Source organism: Odocoileus virginianus, chromosome 6 (assembly GCF_023699985.2).
Source record: "Odocoileus virginianus isolate 20LAN1187 ecotype Illinois chromosome 6, Ovbor_1.2, whole genome shotgun sequence".
NCBI lineage: Eukaryota > Metazoa > Chordata > Mammalia > Artiodactyla > Cervidae > Odocoileus > Odocoileus virginianus.
The window spans coordinates 19,584,300-19,603,244 of NC_069679.1; the positions used below are offsets into that span (position 1 = coordinate 19,584,300).

The 18,945-nt window shown below is 40.3% G+C and overlaps 1 protein-coding gene across 9 annotated transcripts in view; it reads left to right on the top strand.

Annotated features, from left to right (window-relative positions):
• The window catches only part of FMN1 (formin 1), a 475,676-nt gene that overhangs the window by 188,976 nt on the left and 267,755 nt on the right, over positions 1 to 18,945 (top strand). For 7 of the 9 annotated variants that reach the window (XM_020913638.2, XM_070468949.1, XM_020913647.2 and 4 more), the window contains one exon: positions 15,532 to 15,593. The exons of 1 other annotated variant lie outside the window; for it this stretch is intronic. In XM_020913638.2, the coding sequence (XP_020769297.2) occupies positions 15,532 to 15,593 (62 nt within the window). Of the gene's footprint in view, positions 1 to 5,666; positions 5,869 to 15,531; positions 15,594 to 18,945 lie in introns of those variants that run through there. One more of the 9 variants, XM_020913649.2, reaches the window with a different exon arrangement.

Genomic DNA, 18,945 nt, shown 5'->3' on the forward strand with positions numbered 1-18,945 from the left:
AGTTGCTAAATTAATCTGTTTTGGTATGTTTAGTTCCAGGTCATTCATTTTAATGTCTGTATAGTATCACTTGGGGTGAATATATTGTTCAGTATTATCTGTACTGCTGTGATGGAAATCTAAGTTTCTTCGTATTTTCCACTACTGGAAATGGGGTTTCCTCAAGTGTGCTATTACACATTTGTGTTCATGGTAAACACCCCACTTGGATTAAATTTTACAGTAGAATTTCTGATTTTATTAATGTATATCTTTCAGCTTAATGTATGTCAAAATGAATTTTAAAATGATTGTTAACAGTTAATACTTTCATCAATAGAGTGTGAAATTCTTATTTCTCACCAGTAGTTAGTATTACCAGTCTTTTTAATATTTTCATGTTTGTTAGATGTGGATTGACATCCCACTGTAGTTGTAGTTTGCTTCATCCTGAGGACAGGTTAGATTGTGTATCTTTTTATATGTTTAGTTCAGTTCAGTCACTCAGTCTTGTCCGACTCTGCGACCCCATCTTCCATGAATGTACAGCCCATTTTTCTGTCGGTTGCTTTTCTTATTTCTTTCTACTTGTTTATTCTAGTACTTGTTTGTCGTGGATGCTCATCTTTTGTTGTTCATATTTTGCAAATGTCTTCTCCAGGAGTGTGGCTTATCACTTTCTAGTGGCATCTTTTAGCATAAGTAATTTTGGTGAATCTAAAACATGTTTTCCTTAAAAAAAAAAAAAGTCTTGCTTAAGAAATCTTTTCAAATTCCAATGTCATAAAGATATCCTAATGTTCTTCAAAGTATTTTTTCTGTTTCACTTTTCATATTTGGATTTTTTAAGCCACAGGGATTTATTCTTGTGTATGGTATGAAATATAAATATTTTTCTTAAATTTGAATTTACAAATAGCCTAGGCTTCCATCACAAATTTCAAAACAGCCTCAGTTTTCACATTTAGTTTCCATATGTGCATGTCTCTATTTACAGATTTTGTTTTCTGTACTGTTTTATGGTTTAACTTGTTATTTATGTATCAGAGTCAGAGTTTCTTAATTGTGATTCTTTCTGATCCTTTTTTTGTTTCATGCTGCATTTTTAGTTATATAGTATTATCTTTTATTCACAAATTCTTTCTTTGACAGTGCCAGAGTTTATTCCACTCTTAAACTTTTCAATTATTATGTTTTACATTTCTGTTATTTCTTGTTTGTTTTTTAGTAGGTAAGTTATGTTCAGCTCTTTATGCAACCCCATGAACTGTAGCCCACCATGCTGCTCTATCCATTGGATTTCCCAGGCAAAATAACACTAGAATGGGTTGTCATTTCCTTCTCCAGGGGATCTTCCCAACCCAGGGATCAAACCTACATCTCCTGCATAGGCAGGCGGATTCTTTACCACTGAGCCACTAGGGAAGTATTTAGTTACCTGTTGTTACTTCTTTTTATATATTCTTTTCTTAATATTGTTTATATTACTTTTCTCATTATTGTTTATAATGGTTGTTATTCTTTCACCTTGGTAACAATTCTAAACACTGCTGAAATATTTTAAACATTTATGTTTAAAATTTGTATTAATGTAATTTTCTCTTCCAGTTGTTGATTTTGTTGCCTGTCTTGATATTTAGATTTTGTTTGGTTTTGTTTGAAGTCTCATGGTATATGGGATGCTTTTTTTATTTTATTTATTTATTTTATTTATTTTATTTTATTTTATTTGTTCATTTATTTTTATTAGTTGGAGGCTAATTACTTCACAACATTTCAGTGGGTTTTGTCATACATTGACATGAATCAGCCTGAATTTACATGTATTCTCCATCCCGATCCCCCCTCCCACCTCCCTCTCCACCCGATTCCTCTGGGTCTTCCCAGTGCACCAGGCCCGAGCACTTGTCTCATGCATCCCACCTGGGCTGGTGATCTGTTTCATGGTATATGGGATGCTTTTTTTAAAAAGAGAAATTTTCCCTTCCCCTTGACACTTGTCTGTTTTACAGTTGGCTCGCCTGGTCCTTATAAGACTCGCAGACCAGAAACTGGTTTAACAATGGTGTTTTGGGATCCCCAGCCCAAGGTGTGGTTGGGACGTTGCCGCTCCAGTCACTCAGAACAGGGATGGATATACTTGAAATCTGGTCTCAATGCTTGTCTATAGCCTCCTGTTTAAGCCCCCAGGCAGCAGTTGACAGCAACTATGAATACTTCTGGATTCTCTTGCCCATTTAGGAACACCACCCCTGTCCCTTTTGCTAAGCTGTAAGCCTAGCCCTGACTTCCTGCCCCACAGCAGGCCCTGTTAGCCCGCCTTCTGTGAAGTCACCGAACTCCAGGCCATCATGCCCGTCACTGGAGCCTGAGCTCAGCCAGCCCAGGCTTCAGGCCCAAAGCGCCACTGTGCTGCTCTAGTCCATTTCTGTTTCTCCACGGTGTTACCCTGCTCTAGTACTCACCAGTGACTCTTAACTTTCTTGCTTTTTATTTCAGTTGTTGTTGTTACACAGGTTAAGTCTGTGCTTAGTCGCTCAGTCATGTCTGACTCTCTGTGTCCCCCAGAGACTGCAGCCTGCTAGGCTCTGCTGTCCATGGGGATTAAGGAGGGAACTAAAAAATGTGAGCCTTTGACAACTGAAGTCTATTGGGTCTCTCAAATTTTTGGAATTGTTGTTCAGTCGCTCGGTTGTATCCGACTGTTTTCTACCCCATGGACTGTATAGCACACCAGGCTTTCCTATCCTTGACCATCTCCTGGAACTTGCTCAAACTCAGGTTCATCAAGTCAGTGATGCCATCCAACCATCTCATCCTCTGTTTTCCCCTTCTCCTCCTGCTTTCAGTCTTTCCCAGCATCAGGGTCTTTTCTAACGAGTCAGTTCTTCACATCAGGTGGCCAAAGTATTGGAGTTTCAGCTTCAGCATCAGTCCTTCCAATGAATATTCAGGACTGATTTCCTTTAGGATTGACTGGTTTGAGCTCCTTGCAGTCCAAGGGACTCTCAAGAGTCTCCTCCAACCCACAGTTCAAAAGCATCAGTTCTTTGATGCTCAGCCTTCTCTGTGGTCCAGTTCTCACATCAATGCATGACTACTGGAAAAACCATGGCTTTTTGGCAAAGTAATATTTATCTGCTTTTCAATATGCTGTCTAGGTTTGTCATAGCTTTCTTCCAAGGAGCAAGCATCTTTTAATTTCATGGCTGCAGTCACCATCTGCAGTGATTTTGGAGCCCAAGAAAATGAAGTCTGTTACTGTTTCCATTGTTTCCCCATCTATTTGCAATGAAGTGATGGGACCAGATGCCATGATCTTCATTTTTTTAAGGTTGAGTTTTAAGCCAGTGTTTTCACTCTCCTCTTTCACTTTCATCAAGAGACTCTCTAGTTCTTCTTCGCTTATTGCCATAAGGGTAGTGTCATCAGCACATCTGAGGTTGTTGATCTTTCTCCCATCAGTCTTGATTCTATCTTGTGCTTCATCCAGTCCAGCATTTCCTATGATGTACTCTGCATATAAATTAAATAAGCAGGGTGACAATAGGCAGCCTTGATGTATTCCTTTCCCAATTTTGGACCAGTCCATTGTTCCATGTCTGATTCTAGCTGTTGCTTCCTGACCTGCATACAGGTTTCTCAGGAGACAGGTCAGGTGGTCTGGTATTCCCATCTCTTTCAGAATTTTCCACAGTTTGTCGTGATGCACACAGTCACAGACTTTAGCGTAGTGAGTGAAGCAGAAGTAGGTGTTTTTTTTGACTTATCTTGCTTTTTCTATGATGCAGCTGAGGTTGACAATTTGATCTCTGGTTCCTCTGCTTTTTCTAAATCTAGCTTGAACATCTGGAAGTTCTCGGTTCACATACTGTTGAATCCTTGCTTTTGGAGACTTTGGATCATTACTTTGCTAGCGTGTGAAATGCCTCTTACTTGTTCTAATTTTTCTCATATAGGTACCATATCTGTACTAGTCCATCTTTTATAGCAAAGAAGAATGTTCATTTCACAGTTTTGACCCACCCTCATCGCCCCCATCCCCTGACCCCCACCAAATCTTTAAGGCAGTATTTGTTAGCAGGTTTCAAGTTTCCATATGAAATATGACTGCCACCTAGTGGCACACATTGGGTACTTTCAGTTGAATCCTAAGTTTTAGACTCTCAAGTTGGGAGCCTCTGAATTTGTGTGTGTGTGTGTGTGTCTTTTAAAACTACAGAGATAGGAAGGGGGAAATAAGGTTTGCGGAGCTTGTGTTCCTGGAGTTCAAAAGAGCTCTTGATATCTCCATTTTAATAGAACAGAAAATAAGGGTAAGAGAAAAGGGCAGAGTGAAAAGGCAAATTTTTCAAGCATTGGCAACTGGAATTTGATCTGACTGTTTATAGCCATAAATTCACTGACCTTTGTACCTATTTTACATCATCACCCAAAGACATAGAGACTGAAGTTTTCTGAGTTCATTTTTTGTGTATGAAAAAATAGAAATGTGTGTGTTCCTCCCCACCATTTATCTTTCCAACCTGACCCGTCTTCTATGTTGGTTGGTAAAATTACATTCCAGTTACTTAAAGCTTCCAAAGTGATATGAGCCTCTAAACAGTAGATGTGGCTAGAAACTTAACGTACGTGTTCATCAGCTATTGCCGCAATAATGCTGTGTAACAGACCTTGCTGACATCCAGTAGTTTTCAATAATAAACACTTATTTGCATAGGTATAAAGGTCAAATGTGGTTCCGCTAAGCTAGTCTGGGCTCTCTCAGGCTGTGCATAGACTGGGCTTGGCTGGGGACTCTGGCGAGGGTTTAGGTCTGCACCAGCTCTCGTTCTTTGCGACCTAGGCTGAGTCAGTAGTGGCTGTGTAGGGTGCGTCTTTCTCTTGTGAAATAGCAGGAGTGCCGGAAGCAAGCCAAACTGTGTGCAAGCAAATACAAATACTCTTTACATCCTGTCAGTTCACATTCTGCTCACCAGAGCCTAGAGCCCTAGGAAATATTCTGCATCCCAAGCAGAATGGGGAGGTAGAAGTGGACGAATGATTGCTGAATGGTACTCTAGTTTTGCACACCTACGTTTAAAATAATTGAATGAAATCAGATGAAGTCATTTAATAAAGTTTAATAAGTGCTAAAAGTTTCTTAGACGTTTCAAAGATGTACATCTTGAGAAGCTTTTTAAGACTGGAAGTGTGTACCATTTGTTTTCTTTTACCTAATGCTTAGTTCAGGCTGGTCTTATCGAGATACCAAACACATGGATGAAAGAGCTCCCAAGAAAACTGGTTTTTCTCCCGTTTTTTAATATTGGCATTTGTATATTTCTGAGAGAGATTGGAAAATGATAATTCTACATTCATGGAATCTCTGTTGTCAAATCTTGTATTTTTCTGACTTGGGAACTAGTCATCTCCCTTCTGTGTGTATATAGAACAACATAATACATAGATCTATTGATTTACACGACTTCTATATGGCCTCTTTGTGGCGTCCCAAGGATGAAAGACCAGAAAAAACTGAGGACAGTCTTGGAATGCAGGGATAGATAAAACCAAGGAAGGTCTTAGAATGCAGGAACAGAGAAAAAAAAACAGCCCCTTATCATCCTTCTCTCCCCCTTGTAACTATTAAAGAATTTCAGGTCCTCTTGAGCAGTATAACCTGTCTTCCCTTCTACTCCATATAGGGAGAAGGTTTCTGCCTTTCTGTTCCCCCCACCCAGTATACATGCCTCATCCAATCCGCAAATGACCCGCCAGACCCCTATCCTGCTCCTGAATCCTGGCTGTAAAAACGGACCAAGGACCCCTGTTCAACGTCGGCTCTCCCTTGAGCTGGCCCACGTTCTAACAGCTTCTCCCACCCTAATAAACTTTATTTTCCTCCCATTCTGCCTCATGTCTGGAAATTCTTTGCCAACTCACATGTGGACCTTGACACTCTTCCTTTTGAAAGAGGCAGGCTGGATCTCCGGCCTGAAATTTGATTCAGATGCCAAGAGTGATGATTTTGTCTCTATCTCACACACACACGCATGCACAGACACACACGTATGCAAAGGTTTATCACTAGCATAATGAAACTCTGGGGGAGAGCAGGGCGGGGCCTCTCAAGCTGGCTGAAAAATGCCTTGAGAGAGAAAGGGTAGGAGAGTGGCCTGGAGTTTTATGATGTTCAGGGTTGGGGGCTAGGAGTGGGCTGAGGATTCCTCTCATGGGCCACATCTTGTGTGTTCAAATTTCTTGCCAGTCGCAAAAACTTCGTAACCAGAGTGCCAAGATATGGGGCACAGAGGAAGAGGCAGAGGTGAAGCTTAAAAACTGTCAGCAATTAAAGATTAGAAAATGAAGTCAGACTCTTCATTATACTTTTCCCACCACGTGTGTGATTGTTGATGGCTCGCTGATAGAAGGTGTTGTATTGACGTTGTGTTGTATGGACTGGCTGGCAACCGCAGAATTTGATCTCACCCAACTTTGTTCTCTTGACGTCTACTATTTCTGACGATTACAGGCAGCCATCCCTACTCCAAATGGGATCGTTTGTGCGGAGTGCATTGTGGATGGGTGTCTGGTGAGAAATGAACGTGGAGGATCTACTGTGCTCCCAGACCGGGTGGCCCACTTTGCATATTAAACATGAGAACTCAAATTTGACTTTACTTTTATATTAGAGCTAATGATCTTTCTTGGCTTTCCATGACCAGTACTGTTTTCATTCATGTTAAGAGATAGTTGGAGGTTCCTCCGTTTGTTCTTAATCTGTCAATAACTAGCATGTTTCCCCAGCACGTCATCTATCATGTGCCAGTGTTACCGACCAGGGTTCTTGACCTCCTTAAATCAGTAGAATTTGATCAGAAGCCAGAGGAGAAATTCAGGCAAGTCTTGGCTGGGACGCGTGCTATAGCATGAGGGTGTGAGAACAAGTGACATGTTGGCTCACTCTGTCTCCGAGGGGCGGTGGGCTGGTATCTTAAATAGGGTGAGGGTAGGGGTGGATCGGTGGTCAGGCTGCCGGAGTGGCTCGAGTGGTCTGCCCACTGCCTGGTGGTTCATGCTTCGTGCGGGGTACATGTCCAGTATCCCGCTTTTATTTCTGTTTCAAAGTGGCAATTGGGTTTTTGGTCTTTTTGTATCTTGTTCATAATTTGCCCCAACTGGGCATGTACACAGTTATTTTTAGTCCCTTGTAGTTTGTTTGTATTCTGTTGCTGAAGGAGATGTTTGTCCACGTGTAAGCACGGTAGCATATCTTCCCAGGTGGCTCAGTGGTAAAGAACCCGCCTGACATTGCAGGAATTGCAGTAGACTGGGGTTCAGTTCCTGGGTTGGAAAGACCCCCTGGAGGAGGAACTGGCAGCTCAGGCCAGTATTCTTGCTGGGAGAAGCCAGGTGGGCTACAGTCCATGGGGTCTCAAAGAGTTGGACATGACTGAGTGAGTGAGGAGATATGCACTCGAGTGCTGCACCCAAGGGGTCCCAGGTCCCAGCCTCTCCCCAGCTCTTTAATTTGGGATATATCCTTAGACTACTTTTATTATTTTTTAATTTCTTCTTTAAACCAATTGATTTTTTGTTTCCTTTTAGCTTAAATAAAATTAACTTTATCTTAAAGCAATGATTCTCAAACTTTAGCATGCCTTATTACTTGGGGAGCTTGTTAAAGTGTTCTCTCAGTTTCTTAATCAATAGGCCTAGGATAGGCCTAAGAATGATGATTTCTAAGAAGTTGCTTTCTAATTATGGTGCTGGAGAAGACTCTTGAGAGTCCCTTGGACTGTAAGGAAATCAAACAATCAATCCTAAAGGGAATTATTCCTGAATATTCATTGGAAGGACTGTTGCTGAAGCTTTGATACTTTGGCCACCCAATGCAAAGAGCCAACTCATTGGAAAATACCCTTGGGAAAGATTAAGCGCAGGAGGAGAAGGGGGCGACAGAGGATGAGATGGTTGGATGGCATCCCCGAGTCAATGGACATGAGTTTGAGCTAACTTTGGGAGACAGTGAAGGCCAGGGAAACCAGGCATGCTGCAGTCCATGGGGATTACTAAGAGTCAGACACGACTTAATGACTGAACAAGAAGTTCCAGGTAATACTGATGCTGTGGGTCCAAGGACTAAACTGACAGTGTCTTCTAACAGTGTCTTATGGACAGTGTCTTAGAGCAGTAATACTCATAATAGCATGGGTTTTATGTGCTAGCTTGACTTTTTTCTAAAGCACATAAAATAAGTATTCAACTGTTAAAATAAAGTCCAGCTGTCTGTTACTGAAAATATGACCTCACTGGTGTGTTTGCAAAGCCTTGGAACACTGAATAGTCTCCAAATATAATTCAGAGGAAGCATCCTTTCCCTTTAAAACTGAAGATACGTACTTGAACATGTTTCTGAACGATATAAGACAATGGGTAGAGCCACTGTGAGATGCACGCAGTGCACACATTGGAGTCTGTGGGCAGAAATAGAGCTGTGTTTTTCGTTTTGGGGGGAGATCAGAAGTCTCTAATTCCCCAGCTGTGTGCATAATCTAGTTCTGTCAGTGTCATGTGCGTACGTTGGGGAGGGGCTGAGATATATTGGATGTGTGTGTACAGAGAGTATAAACGAAAACCAGATTTAGCCACAAACGGGTGACTACAGGCTGGGAAGTCCCCAAGGAGAAGATGAACGGATCAGTCATATAACTTGATGGAACCAACCATTATAACACATCACACTATTCATGTTGACTCCACACCCATCAAACCTCACTGTGATTAAAAAGACCCCTGCCTCTTTTAACAGAGAAGGCAATGGCACCCTACTCCAGTACTCTTGCCTGGAAAATCCCATGGATGGGGGAGCATGGTGGGCTGCCATCTACGGGGTCGCACAGAGTCGTACACAAATGAAGCGACTTAGCAGCAGCAGCAGCCTCTTTTAAAGAGTTAGGGAAAAATTGTCCCAATTTTACAAGTGATTCTTGAAATTGGATAATGTGAACAGCCTTTAAGTTCTCAGGCATTTGGAATTTTGTTCATAACTGATGCTTACCCAACCATAAGAACAACAGTAACTCACAAATAAACAAAGTAAGCAAGCAAAACTCTGTTAAGGAAATAAGATGGGTTCTTTGGGCTTGAAGGACATCATTGGTACTGACTAGCATGTGGTCTAAGGGTAGTTGTTCAGCCATTCACCTCAGTCTCTCCATCTGTAAAATGGGTATTGATATGATAAGATCTACCTTCTAAGTATGATGTGAGGGTGCCATGAATTAACCTATGTAAAGTGCTTAGAACAGTTCTTGAGAAATAGCACTCAGTAATGTCACCTGTACTTGTGTATAATGTATGTGATTAAGAGAAACTCATTCAGTCAGTGATAAACTGTAGTAGTGGTTACTACCCCCATGTTAGAGAGGTCATCTTTAATTTTCTTCTTGGTGAGTTGAAGAATACACCCCTGTGACGGTACCTGCAGAAAGTACATTTTGTTGTTGGGAACTGATCAAAAAGAAAGGTCTGTATGGTAAAAGGGGTTGCTACCAATTAGACCAAGTACTTGACTACATAAAGCTCTATTTTTATGGAAGGACGTTCTTAACTTCCTCCCAAAATGTTAAATCCTGCAGCAAGTCAGGATCCTTTTTCTGTCTTTCCATATCATGTATTATTTCCCTAAAAGACATTATTCAAACTGCTTCTTTTGTGGACTAGATTATTTAAATCCATTTGTTAGTTTCCATTGAGGCTAATGAGGCTTCAGAAAAGTCTACCGTTTTCAAGTCCTGATAGTTAGAACCTCTGTTCCTCTTTTTCACACAGAGTCCCAAAGCTACAGAATATCAGGGTCAAGTTCTCTTTTTAAGAAACAAAAACATCCTTTGTGTTGAACGGAGACCACTGCCTCCCTGTCGTCACCCCCAAGAGACCGGGAAGATTTGCCTTGGTCTTCTCCAAGGTATTTGCAAACCCAAAAACTGTGGAGGGAGGGGACTGCCACCAACAGGACACAGCTGAAAACCACCAACCATGATTCATTATTCTGTAACCTTTATACTCTTACCATTCTCTTATGAGCCCTCAAAGGGAGTATTCCACCAGCGAGGGTGTTAACTTCCTCCTCCTGTGTGCTGCCCGCTTATTGTATTTTATCATCTTTGTCACGAATGGGGATGTGTTTTCTTGCCACCTGTCACACTGGGACTGTTGGCACAAAACTTGTTTGAAGAGGAGATGAATCAAGATTTACTGGGTGTTAGCTTTGCAGTGATCTTCATCAGTCTGTTGATTAGTCAGAACTCTATGTCACGCCCTTCCAGGTACAGTTTACAAAAAAAAATCATTTCAAAATATATTCTACATGGTTTCTCTTCAGGATGTAAATGGATATTATTCCCAAGGGGCATCAGTGTTGAAAGAAGGTTGGTTTGGCTAAGCTTCCTTTGCCTGCTTTGTGGAGACTTGGAATTGATTCAGGTTTAAATGTTGATCATCACTTTGGTTAGGGCTCAACACTTATACAAGACTCACACTTACTAAATTGTTCTTATTTGATCCACCTAGAAGACTCTTTTAGGGGCTTCCCAGGTGGTTCAGAGGTAATCAGTCTGCCTGCCAATGCAGGAGACATGGGCTCAATCCCTGGGTCTGGAAAATCCCCTGGCAAAGGAAATGGCAACCCTCTCCAGTATTCTTCCTGGGAAATCCCATAGAGAGTGGAGCCTGGCCAACTACAGTCCATGGGATCGCAAAGAATTGGACACGACTTAGCGACCCAACAACTAGAGACTCTCTTATACCTATATGATATTCTTTTTATGACATGGTGGTGGTGTTCAGTCACTCAATCATGTCCAGCTCTTGGTGACCCCAGGGACAGCAGTATGCCAGGCTCCCTGTCCTTCACCATCTCCTGGAGCTTGCTCAAACTCATGTCCATTGAGTCAGTGATGTCATCCAATCATTTCATCCTTGGTCGTCCTCTTCTCCTCCTGCCTTCAGTCTTTCCCAGCATCAGGGTCTTTTCTAATGAGTCAGCTCTTCACATCAGGTGGCCAAAGTATTGGATCTTCAGCATCAGTTCTTCCAATGAATATTCAGGATTGATTTCCTTTAGAATTGACTGGTTGGATCTCCTTGCAGTCCAGGAGACTCTCAAGAGTCTTCTTCAACACCACAGTTCAAAAGCATCAATTCTTCAGCACTCAGCCTTCTTTATGATCAACTGTCACATCCCTACATGGCTACTGGAAAAACCATAGCTTTGGTGTAGATGGACCTTTGTTGGCAAAGTGATGTCTCTGCTTTTTAATATTCTTTTTATGACATGTGAAGAAGCTAATATATATAAATATAACCTTAGCAATCTTTTTCTTATACTTTAATGCTAGGTATGCATAAAGAAAATGATATAAAAGACATAGAAGCTAGTGCTAGTGCTAAGTCACTTCAGTCTTGTCAGACTCTTTGTGAGTCTATGGACCATAGTCTGCTAGGCTCCTCTGTCAATGGAATTCTCCAGGCAAGAATACTGGAGTGAGTTGCCATTTCCTTCTCCAGGGGATCTTCTCAACCCAGGGACTGAACCTGCATCTTAAAGTCTCCTGCATTGGCAGGCGGGTTCTTTACCACTAAAGCCACGTGGAAATCCCCATGGAGGCTAAAGAAGAGATTTTTCACTGAAAGGCCTGCTTCCCTCATAACCCATCTCAGGTCCTCTTCTCCTGGATGGCACCATGTTCCTGATTTTGTTAATGTTGTTTGCTTTTCTTGTATAGTCTTTCATTTGTGAATTTTGGGATAAGGAGGTATGGATATCTTCAACTTCATTAGAAAGTGTTGAGCATTTTCCATAGTGATTGTACCAATTTGCATTCCTACCACAAGGGCCTGAGGGTTTCCATTGCCCCACATCTTCACCAACAGTCAGTTCTGTCTAACTTTCTTCCTGATTGGTAAGTGAGAATAGGCACATGTAATGTATCTGTTACTTGCGTGTCCTCTTTCAGAGTGCCTATTGACGCATTTAGCTATTTTTCATTTTCTGTAGTTTTTTAAGGAACTATTCATATGTATATTTATACTAGATCTCTGATTCTGGGTTCCAATTATATTCTTCTACTCTATTGCTTGTCTATTCTCTTGCTTTATAGTATATTGATGAAAAGTTCTCAATTTTAATATAGTTGAATTTGTTACTTTTATACTTTAATGCTTTTTTGAATCTTAAGTTCTTTCCTATCCTGAAGTTAAAAAAATATGACTGTATGTTGCTTATAAGGTACTTAGTTTTGTACAGTGTAACTCTTTATCAGTTTGGCATGACTATTCCATGGTATAAAGTTGGGATCCAGCTTCATGTTTTTTTCATGAGACTATCCACTTTTCCCAACCAGTAATTATTGAAAAGACTGCTCTTTATTGTAAAGAAAGATCATTTGTGCTGCTTCTGTCATACCAACTAACCATACGTTTATGTTGTATTTCTAGTCTCCTAGTCTATTAGTTCCTCTTTTAGTACCACACCACCATAATTGGGTTGTGATAGGAAAAAGTAATTCTTGTTACATAGTAAGGCATGTTGTCTTACCTTTATATTTTTGTGAAGTTTTTTGGGTTTTTGCATGTTCATGCTTCAATATACATTTCAGAATGAGCTCCTTAAGTTTGAACAAAACAAAAACCCTGAGAAATGTTGAATGGGATTGCGTTGAATTGTTAGACCAATTTGGGAAGATCCATCTTTACACTATGGAGTCATCCAAAACATGACTTGCTTACTTTCTATGTCTTTCTGGGTAATATATTTAAATACAGTGTTTCTATTTTCTCATATGAAGTCTTGCATTTTTTGTTTAGGTTCTTTTTAAGTACTTTATATTTTTAGAGGTACTTGTAAATGTCAAGTTTTTTTCTTTAAACTGTTGGTGATATCAATATTTTTGTATTCTGATTTTACATCCATCAATTCTACTAAACTCATGTATTAATTCTAATGTTTTACCTGTAGAATCTTTTGGATTTTTCTAAATGCACATAGTGAATAATGAGTTTATGTTTCCCTTTAATATATGTATATGTGTGTGTATGTGTGTGTGTATGCATGTGTGTTTTTCTTTTTTTCTTGTCCTACTGCTTCTGCTGGTACCCTTAGGAAAACAATGAATAGAAGTGGTAGTAACAAGTATTCTTGTGTTACGGTAAATCTCCTAGGGAAAGCATTCAGAAGTTAAATATTTGTAAGTTTTAAAGAATTTTAATGTACTATAGAGTTAATTTTTTTCTTTTTAGTATAAGAATTCTGATTCTGAGTTTTAACCTGTTGTGTAGATTCATGTAACCACCACCATAATCACGATCGAGAATAGTTACCCTCAAAATTCCTTTGTATGCTGCTCCATTGTAGTCAGACATTCCCCTGTGCCTAACTTGTGGCCACTGCTGCTCTGATCTGTTCTTCATCTGCGTGGTTTTGCCTCTTCCAGAATGTTATATAAAATTAAACAACAGTTAACCTCTGAGGCTGACTTCCTTCACTCTGCATAATGCCTTTGATATTTGTCTTTGTTGATGTGTTGTTATAATTGTTGAGTAGTATTGAATTCTATGGACATGCCACGGTTTATGTATACATTAACCAGATGAATTATGTACATTTTTTACCTATGCAACTTATTTTGCTTCTTTGGATAATGGGGATAATGCACCTACATCATAGGGTTATTGTGGGGATGAAATGAGTTAATCGCTATGACATACTTAGGTAATTCCTGACATACAGTACGTGCTCAATAAATATCCATTATTATTGTCCACGTTATTAATAAAGATTTTGAAGTAGAAAAGAGCTTGACAAGTTCAAGGAATAGTAAGAGAGCCGACGTGCCTGGTGTGTAATGAGAGGGGAAGGTGGCATGTAGAAGGTATGTAGGAGCAGAGTCAGACCTGATGGGCTACAGCGTGGAGTTTTTATTTTAGTCCAAATACAGTGGGAAGCACAGGGCTGAGACATGATCTGGTTTATGACTTTAGTAGATCATCTAGGCTGTGGTGAGGAGAATGAGTTATAGCGGTGGTGGGAGTGAAAGCAGATTACCATGGTAGTCCAGGGAAAAGATGGTGGGGGCTTAGACCATAGTGGTGCTCATGGGGTTGGTGAGAAGTGGTTTGACTGAAGGTAGGGCTTGGAGGTAGAACCCACAGAACTTGCCGAGGGATCGTGGTTCAGTGGAGCACATTCCCCATCAGAGTAGTGATGTGGCTAGTGGCTAGTCTTAATTATCAACAGCAATGCTGTTTTCTCTTACGGCTTTGCTGAAGACTTTCGTCATCCATTAAAAAAATATATATTGGAATATAGTTGATTTACAGTGTTGTTAGCTTCTGCTGTACACCAAAGTGAATCAGTTATACATATGCACATATATCGACTCTTTTTTAGATTCTTTTCCCTTACCAGTCATTAGAGTATTGAGAAGAGTTCCCTGTACTATACAGTAGGTTCTTATTAGTTACAATAGGTTCTTAGTAGTAGTTATAGTACAGGTTGCCTGTACTATACAGTAGGTTCCTATTTTATGTATAGTGGTGTGTCATCTACTTTTGAATTGAAACTTAAACTTTCTTGCTTGATTTCTGGGATCCACCTGAAGAAATAGCCTGCCTTTTCATACACTTTTAAATGACATCTGATTTCTTTCTTATAATCACAGTCCCAAACACATTTGCAAAAAAATAAAAATGGAAACTTATCCCACAACAGTGTTTTCTCTGAGTGGTTCTCTATAGCCTGTATAGTGCTGTGACCCCTCATTCTAAGTCATCCTGCTGGAAGGAAATTTGATTCGTCAGTGGGATGGTAGTTTTAGTGGTTGGCAGGAGTTCCTGTGTACACTTGGGACTGACTGTTGGAATAAACATTATTAGACTCAGACTAAAATTGGACCAGAAATTTATTTTCATCCTCCTTTCAACCTCAACTCACCCTCGAGTCTCTCATCCACATGACAAATGGTCTTGACTTTTTGAAGTGATCTTAAAGATTAAAGTCAGCCCTGGGTGCTGGCTTATTAGTCTTGCATTCAAATGGAGATTTTTTTTTTTTTTGGAAACGGTTAAAAATAGAGTTCTCTGATCTCACATGAAGACATTTTCTTTTATTTCCTGTGTGTCTCCTCTTAACATGACTATATTTGTTCTCTGTGGGTCTTTAGCTTCCAACTCCTTCTTAAGACAAACACCTGATCAGTCTTTATCTGGAATACTCATTATGTCCTTTAAAAAAAAAACCAAACAAACAACTCTATCCTATCTGCTTAATTTCAGACATTTTATATTTCAGGATTTGCTAAATCGGGGGGTAAATCTCCCTTCTAGATTGAGTTTCTAGTTGCATTTTGCCCTAGTTTTTATCATCTCTTGTCAGGTTAATGTCAAACTGTGGTATTTATTCACTCAGTTGGCTGGTAGGAGGGTTTATGGAATCTTAGAGCTTACTCATTAGAATTCTGTGCGTAATTTTGTGCTTCTTTGTAATTGGCTTCTTTTGTGATCTTACAGAATACCAAGCTGCTATTTTACACTTGAAGAGGGAGCATAAAGAAGAAATTGAAAACCTACAGGTATATTTCTTTGATTCTACTGAACTGGTTATTTGAGACTGATGCTTGGTTTTCTCCTGTGTTGAAGTAAATACTCCGCTTTTTTGACACATTTACCAAGACAGCATCTCCACTTTGTACCTGCTACCAAGTCTTGAGTTTATACTGCGGATGAAAGTCTTGAGCGCCATTTTTAGTAGAATTAAATTCCTATTTAAAAAAAACACCACAGATGCACTTGGGGAAAGATTTGATTGGAGAAAATGATGGTTTTATTTGGAATGCAGGGAAGAAGATGGAGTATTTAGACTTTTACTGTTTCTAAGAAAGCTCTGAAATATTGTTTCCTGTGCACATTTGCACATTGCAAATTATTTTGTTTGGCATCCTCCCAGCATTGTGTTCGTTTCTGTGTGTTGCTTAGCACATGTCTACAATGTGATGTCAGGCAGATTAAGGCAGTTAAGGAAGTGGTCCTAGTAGGAGGAAGAATTGTGCTGAATCAGCCATTCCGTATCTCCAGAGAGTGCTTGGATGCTGCTGACTTGATCTCCTTTGTGAAGTCCAGAAAGTCTGAAGGATCATTTCCTTTGTCCCACTAATTATCATTCCCTTATGTTTGGTATTTACTTGCTGGGCCTGTAACAGAAAGTTTCACAGTCATAATCTCACATAACTAAATATTGAATCAGGCACTGATTCCAGTTTACTGATAACTGGGGTTGACCCCATAATCTCAGGAGAGAACATTAGCGAAATTGAAGTCAAACTTGGTAGTTGTATAGTGCTAAGTCATTACATGCTAAGTCAGTGAGTTTGTGGATTAAATATTCTTTCCATAGGTGATAGTATACTTTTTTGAATAACTGAGAAATAACTGAGATTGTATATTTGATTTTATATGAAACTACTGCAGGTAGCAAAAAAGATCATCAAATAAGTCATGTCTGTGTTAGTCACTCAGTCGTGTCCGACTCTTTGCAACCCCGTGGACTGTAGCCTGCCAGGCTCCCCTGTCCATGGAATTTTCCAGGCAAGAACACTGGAGTGGATTGCCATTTCCTACTTCAGGGGATCTTCCCAACCCAGGGATCAAAGCTGGGTCTTCTGAATTGCAGACAGATTCTTTACTGTCTGAGCTACCAGGGCAGCCTTATGGGGTATGAATTCAGGCCTCCCCTGAACAGCTTGGTTTAAATCGTTTGGGGGAGGGAATAAGTCCATTTCACAAAGAAACAAAAAAGTGGAAAAGTACCTCTGACTCCTAGGGGACAAAGCGGGGGAAGGGAGGGGAGCCCTTATCTCCTTTGTTGCAAAATGCTCTACAGAGACCTTGCTTTTCCCCTTTGTTCTGATGTGTAAAAGATTGCCAGCTATCTCAGAGAAGCTAAAGTGGGAATTAATTAAAGAAGCAGATTACTGAAGAGGGTGGTACAGAAGTGAGTCCCTGAGCAGAAGGATTCTATAACAGCTCAGTCATAAGAATTAACACATCCTTCCCCAAGTTCTAGATCAGCCCTGGGAGTACTTCGACAGCTAATAATATTCACAGGGACCACAGGTACTTGCAGTCTTGGGGCTCTTCCTTTGTGCCAGGCATTTTTCTAGGCATGTTACATATATTGTTTCATGTCTTTTCATCTCCCTCCACAAAAAAGTCTCATGATCTTTCATCTCAAACTAGGAGAAGTTTTGAGAAGGGAAAGGATGGATAAGTGAAAAGGAAAAAAAAAGTGTATTGTTATCATGATCTGTATTTAAAATAAAGGTTAGACCAAGGTATGATTGACAATAGTAAACATTAAAAAATGTTCCTGGTTATACTTTAAGCTTTCTTTAAGTATGCCTGAAATAATTGTCTGTTTTTTTAATGCTACTGATAAACTTAAAAATATGTCCCATATATATTTTTTTAATTTATTTATTTTTGATTGAAGGAAATTGCTTTACAATATTGTGTTGGTTTCTGCCATGCAGCAACATGAATTAGCCATAGGTACACGTTTCCCTTCCCTCGGGAACCTCCTGCCCCATCCCGCCCTTCTAGGCTGTCACAGAGCCCTAGTTTGAGTTCCCTGAGTCAGAGCAAATTCCCTCTGGCTATCTCTTTCATACATGGTAGTGTATATGGAAACTGGCAGCTCTTATTCCCTATCTCACCTAGAGAAGTGTCTTGTTGGCAAATAGAGCATTTTAAAGATTGAATTAGAAATAGTTTAAAGTAGGGAGAGATTTCTAGCTGTGTCTAAAAAAATAGTTGGAAAAACTGGTAATGGTGCGCTTATTTTCCTGTATGACTTTAACCTGCTGGGGTCGAGGAGCAGACGTCACTTCAACTAGGACAGGTGGTCTCCAGTTCGCTGCTGTCCCCACTCTGGGCCATTTCCCCTGCCTGGTTCCTTTAGCCCCTGGGAGATGCAGAAAATAACTAGATGTATAGCAGCACAGACCAAGTCAGAAAAGATGTAAGTTCATAAATCTATAACCCCATTTGGCTGTACTTGGCACTCGCTGAGCATCATCCCCACCTGTTTTATTCCATTAAGTGACAAAGTCACGCCTGTTGTCACAGGACTGGTGGAAGACAATTGGTGAGCAGCTCTTTTGTTGCTCATTTCTTTATATGGATTTCAACTGGCAGCCTTCCCTGCTTGTTAGATTTTCTTTCTCTGCTTACAGGTCACAGAGAAGTCAGATTTGTTTCAGGACCTCTTCAAAACGCCTTTCTAGAGTAAGAAAGAGTCCGTGCTTAAGTACATAGGGAAAGTGATTCATTCTGTCACCATATATAAGAATTGATATGTGTCATGTTTAGTTTTTTGAGACTCTTTTCATAGACTTAAAAAAAAAAATGGCCTGACTCAACAAATGGAGAAGCTGATGTCAGCTTATTATTCTGTTTTTGACTGTAATTTTGTAGGAAGTCATTTAATTGTTAAATTCCCCCACCTACAAAATGGAATCCTTTTTGATTGGAGGTTGGAACTTTTAGCCAGAGTCTCAAGGTTTTTGAAAGTGGGGAGTTTTTATCTCAGACATGCTCTGTAGCCCACATTTGTGGAAGGCTATGCAGGAGAAGGCAATGGCACCCCACTCCAGTACTCTTGCCTGGAAGATCCCATGAACCGGAGGAGCCTGGTGGGCTGCAGTCCATGGGGTCTCTAAGAGTTGGACATGACCGAGTGACTTCACTTTCACTTTTCACTTTCATGCATTGGAGAAGGAAACGGCAACCCACTCCAGTGTTCTTGCCTGGAGAATCCCAGAGATGGGGGAGCCTGGTGGGCTGCCATCTATGGGGTTACATAGAGCTTCAGACACGACTGAAGCAACTTAGCAGCAGCAGCATGCTGTAGAAGGGGCTTGGTCCTGG